Source organism: Osmerus eperlanus, chromosome 2 (assembly GCF_963692335.1).
Source record: "Osmerus eperlanus chromosome 2, fOsmEpe2.1, whole genome shotgun sequence".
Taxonomy (NCBI): Eukaryota; Metazoa; Chordata; class Actinopteri; order Osmeriformes; family Osmeridae; genus Osmerus; species Osmerus eperlanus.
Window position 1 is genome coordinate 12,322,334 of NC_085019.1, and position 5,346 is coordinate 12,327,679.

Below are 5,346 nucleotides of genomic sequence, written 5' to 3' on the forward strand. Positions count from 1 at the left end.
AGGGCCAAATAGTGTCCTACCTGACGTCACAATGCCGTTCCGATGCAAGGACGCGTCCGTCGCTATGCCGACCTTAAATTCCTGAGATATCTACGCGTGCCAGCAGCGGGAAATGTCCTGGTTGCTATTCTGGTTGCTAGGTAGGCGCTTCAAAATTACAATTTACCTCAGGCTCGCTCTCAGTTTTGGACCGTCATCGGCTCGAGCTGTCATTTATCTGCTGACGCATCAAGGCCAGATCAAGACATCTACCCGGAGACAATCTACACCAGATAACCCTTAAATCATTCCTTTACATTTAGTTCTTAGTCATAGTTATACAGTATATTGTTTTTATTAAGTAATTAGTTGATTTATTTTGAAGTAGTAACTTAGACTTTTGAAACTAGCAAGTTAGCTAGCTTTACACTAGTTTACAGAATAACATATTATCATATCAGTATAACATTTTGTAATTCCGATTGTTTATATTGTAATATTGGCTGTTTAATTGATTGATTTCGAAGTTTAAGATTTAGTTGAAACTTTCTAGCTAGTCAGTTAGCTTTAGATAGTCTTACAGAATAATAGAGAAATACAGATAGAACCTATAGTTACAAAACAAATAGACGGACATTTATACTTTGGCTATATTAATTAATACTTAGGCATTTTTTAATTGAAGTACTTAAATATGTCATCCTTCAGTGACATTCTTAATTATCTCTCAGCAGGGAAGTACAAGGAGGATGCCTCTCCTGGGCACAAGCGCTCCCTCCGGAGATCAGCTGATAAATTCATGCTCCAGGGTAAGATTTGTTAACCATACGATATAAATAATCTTAACTACTACTAAATTGTTTTGCTTTATTTTACCTTAAATATTTTAAGACTTGTTTAAGACAATTGTTTTCAGTCTTTAACCGTTTTTATATTCTAGATGGTTGCATGTATTTGAGGGCCAAGGATGGTCAGCCACCAAGGAGGGTCATCATGTCTGACGAGGAAAGGGAGGCAGTTCTGACCGAGGTCCACGCCGGCCACTTTGGAGTGAAGCGCATGTTGGGGAAGATCAACCAGCGCTTCTACTGGCTTGGCATTGTCAAGGATGTGGAAGACTGGGTAGGAAAAAACCCTATATCAATTACAAACTGTAGCAATATTGTTGTTGACACACTGCTAAGGAGCATCTCAACTTGCTCTTGATCATTTGTTTCAAGGTCCGCACCTGTGTGCCTTGCCAGAAGTTTGAGAAGGTGAAGACAGAGGCACCTGAGTTGAAGAGCATCAAGCCTGTTTCACCTTGGTACATGATTGGTGAGTTCTACTCATTCCACATTTAAATGAAACAGTTTCCCACCATTACTTAATGCCAAAAACATGTATTTGACTGTATGCCAGGTGTGGACCTCATCGGACCGTTCAAGTCATCCAGGAATGGGAATCGCTACTGCCTCACAGCGACTGATTTCTTCCAAGTGGGTGGAGGCCATTCCCATCCAGGTGAGTTACATCTGTGCATTTAGTAGACACATGTATCTCAATTTTCTCCTTGAAAATTCATGTTTTAATATAACAGCTATATCATAGCTCTATGTATTTTCTTGTGTTCTATGTACTGCTAGGACAAGACTGCCGTGGCAACAACATCCCAGGCCCTGATGGACATCTTCCACACCCATGGCGCACCAGAGGTCATCCTGACGGACCAGGGCAGAGAGTTCTGGAACAAGGTCAAGTTGATGATAAATAAAACAATTGGATTTCTTAAGTGTTGAGGATATACTACACACCAAACTAATGATTACATTTGTACTTATTTAGGTTAACCAGATCTTGTTCGAGAAGTGGGGGGCAAAGCATCGGATCACGTCTGCCTACCATCCCCAGACTAACGGACTGGATGAGAGGACCAACCAGACGCTGAAGAGGGACTCTGGATGGGCATCAAGAACGGTGGGAGGATAACCTGAAGGTAATCTTGTTTGCACATAACACCAGTGTTCAGGCTTCCACCAGGTATTCACCCTACCGACTGATGTATGGTCGGGAGCCACGGCTGTCAACCGAGGTATGTCAACTTTTGATATTTTATTCTCAAATATTGCTATATTTGCAATAGAATAAAAAAAACACTAACTTCACGCAACTATCTGCTGCATGTTCTGTATTATCATGTCATTTCAGATCACAGGTGACCTTCCTCATGAGGTTGAGGTTGACGGGCCTGGTGAGGGCGCCTTTGAAGACTACCTCCAGACCAGGGCCAACAATGATGAGGAGGTTTTCGACAAGGTGAGAGAAATGACCTAACGTTACATCACATATTACACAACTGTGCACTGTAGCTTTCACCACAAGGTGCACTCAGTTTCTGTAACACCAATGTGTATCACCCATCTGAGTGATGCTAAGTAATTGTTAGCGTAATAACAATGCATCACAGACACAAAGTTATAAAACAGACAATATAAAGCTTAGTTCAGTCAAGACAATCACATATTAGATTTGAGCATTTATTGTTACATGACATGGACATGTAGATTTAACTTTGGCGGAGTGGATAATCTAAGGGAAGCGCTCCCTGCCTCCTCGATGCAACACATCCATACTTGACACATGAGGCAGGGAGCAATAGAGATATAATCCCCCGGAGGGACCGAACAGACAGACAGCACGGGGGAGAAAGGGGATGGTGGAGGGTGGCAGCAGCACTGATCATACAACAACCGGGGTGAGTGTGTGCGTATCCGCGCGTCTTTTGAAGACGCCTTATCGGACGTGGCCCAATGGATATGCACTGCTAACATGGGTGTGGTAGTGGGCGGAGGAAAGGAAGGTGGAGTAAGACGCCTTACGTCCCCGATGACTGACTCGCGCTGCCCGATTGCCCTGCCTGAACTAGCTGCGCTTATTTGCTTTCCTTTCTCTTGAACGGTCAAGGTGCGACTCAACGTGGAGAAAGCCCAGGAGAAACAGCAGGAGGCCTACCGGAGGAGGACCAAGAATGGGACCAAGCGCTTCAAAGTCCTCCCAGGCATGGAGGTGTTGAAGAAGGACGAGAGGAAGCGTGGGAGACCTGGACGCACAATGGATCCAGACTGGCCAACGAAGTACCGGTAAATAGACTTAACAGTAGTCAGAATGAGAAGGTAGTGATGTCCAGTTTTGCCATTATAGCATGTCTTCTTTAGGGTGACTGAGGTTGGAGACAACAACTTGGTGCAGTTGGAGACCTTGGACGGCCAACCTCTGAAGACCAGGACACCCTATGCCTCAGTGAAGCCTCTGCGGAAGAATGAGTGTAACTTACAGCACAGTTCTCAATATAAAAAATCATTATGACACCACATCTGATAGATAACATTTATTTGTTACTCTGTGATTGACACAAGGATTCCGAGCTAGCCCCCCCACAGAGGAAGCTGTGTCCCATCCACCCGAGCCAGTGGGTTCTGATGACCCTGAACTGCTGAGCTCTGAGCCGGAGGGGGACTCACTTCAGGTACATAAAAAAAGCATTCTGCACTAATTCTATATTATAGTGGCTGAATACTGTCACAAGACAGCATTTACTCCTTTTGGCCAGTCCCTATAATCTAACATGATTGTGTTTTTTAGGCTACATGCATTGGACTCCAGGAGCCTGTGTCCCATCCAACTGAGACAGTGTGTTTGGATGGGCCTGAACTTCTGTGCTCAGAGTTGGAGGAGGACTGTCTTCAGGTAAACTTCATGATGCTTTATATCACTATTCATTTTTTTTTTATCAAACATGAGGTTGTTGATGCCTATCATGTTAATAATCAATTTGTCTTCTCTCAGGATGTCCAGGACTGTGATGATGTCATCATCACAGGTGTTAAGCGGGGGTTGGCCTGTCCAGCTTCACTGAGCAGGGTGGAGGTACTAAGGGCCACAGTTCTCTCCCCATGTTGTTGGCTGGATGATGTTGCCATTGACCACTCCCAGGCTCTCTTACAGGCACAACATCCCCATGTAGGAGGCCTCTACACCACAGCATCCCTCGCCTTCCTCTCCTCTGTGCCTGCATCAACCCAGGGGTTTGTTCAGATTTTAAATGTTTGTGCGAACCACTGGGTAACGGTAAGTAACATCAAGTGCAAGGTAGGTACAGTTAATGTTTATGACTCCTCTGGTCACAGCAAAACCGAGGAGTTCATTTCTCTAATAACTGGTCTTCTGTCTTTCCCAGGTCCCCAGGTCCGCCTGCAGTGGCCTGATGTCCAGCAGCAGAGAGGCAGCTCAGATTGTGGGCTGTTTGCAATCGCTAACAGTCTCGCTCTCTGCAGAGGTGAGGACCCAGCATGCGTGGAGTATGAACAGTCCGCTATGCGTCACCACCTCTTTTCCTGCTTTCAGGCTGGGCACCTGACACCATTCTCCAGCTCCACACGGTGTCCCACGGCCAAGCCAGTGTACGCTATGGAGGTTAGCGTGCACTGCATCTGCAGGAGGACCATCCGGAAGGGAGTCGAGCCCCTGGTTTCTTGCAGGAGGTGTGGTAAGTGTTTTCATTCATCATGCCTGCCTGTTGTAAATAATGTAAGAGTTTGTATGTTCTTGCTGTAAAGTAGTTTTACTTTACAGCAAGTAAGTTTTACTTTAAGTATTTTACAGATTTTCGAGGACGCAGAGTAGGTTTGTATGTTGTGGAGTTGTTTTGTATATAGCTGTGTATATCATATATTTTATATAATGTCAAATCAGTTCTGAAATCGGTTCATAAAATCAGTTCTGAAATCGGTTCGTAATTTAATATATACACTTGTATACATATTTTTTATGTTGTACACATATAACTAATTGGTTACACTGTCATACATTTTCCCTACTCTTTTACAGGTGTAGCAAATGTGTTTAGGACCATTCAGGAGTTGTCAAGATGCAGCAATTATGTCAACCTCTGTTACATTGTTCAGCCACTGCCAATTTATTTTATAAAATGTAACACTTTTTATGAAACCCATATGCAGAAGGCATTACGGTATATAGCATAGTGCATGCAGTTCTAATTGAGTTCCAGGGATGTATGTAGTCATACTATATGTATACAATAAAGAATTATAAACAAATATAGTTTTGAATTACCTATCCTTGTTGTGCTGCATTATAAGTGTAATTGAATCCGTGCACAAACATATTTGGACTTAAATTAATATAATATTACAGTGCATGACAGAGCAAACTGATCAAAATATATGATTGTCACATAAAGATAGAGGAAAGGTAAGAGGTAGTTTTTCTAAAGACGTAATATACAATCGATCGATCCATCGATTTTAACCGACCGGGAAGGCAAAGCGTATAATATTCTCCCTGAGCGCGTTGCTATCTCAGGAATGT

The 5,346-nt window shown here is 43.3% G+C and overlaps 1 protein-coding gene across 1 annotated transcript; it reads left to right on the forward strand.

Annotated features, from left to right (window-relative positions):
• Window positions 1-2,017: 2,017 nt before the first annotated feature.
• On the forward strand, window positions 2,018-5,073 carry LOC134036993 (uncharacterized). Its single transcript, XM_062482249.1, has 9 exons — window positions 2,018-2,050; window positions 2,167-2,274; window positions 2,923-3,092; window positions 3,174-3,298; window positions 3,375-3,484; window positions 3,601-3,705; window positions 3,805-4,086; window positions 4,196-4,499; window positions 4,846-5,073. The coding sequence occupies exons 1-8, from the start codon at window positions 2,018-2,020 to the stop codon at window positions 4,373-4,375; spliced, it is 1,113 nt and encodes a 370-aa protein (XP_062338233.1). The 3' UTR covers window positions 4,376-4,499; window positions 4,846-5,073.
• The last annotated feature ends 273 nt before the right edge of the window (window positions 5,074-5,346 follow it).

What these genes read in the sequence shown, in the direction of transcription:
- LOC134036993 (XM_062482249.1), top strand. Translation starts at nt 2,018, where the DNA reads ATGTATGGTCGGGAGCCACGGCTGTCAACCGAG. An exon ending in GATCCAGACTGGCCAACGAA is followed by an intron (nt 3,093 to 3,173) that starts GTACCGGTAAAT and finishes TGTCTTCTTTAG; the next exon opens with GGTGACTGAGGTTGGAGACA. An exon ending in TGAGTGTAACTTACAGCACA is followed by an intron (nt 3,299 to 3,374) that starts GTTCTCAATATA and finishes GATTGACACAAG; the next exon opens with GATTCCGAGCTAGCCCCCCC.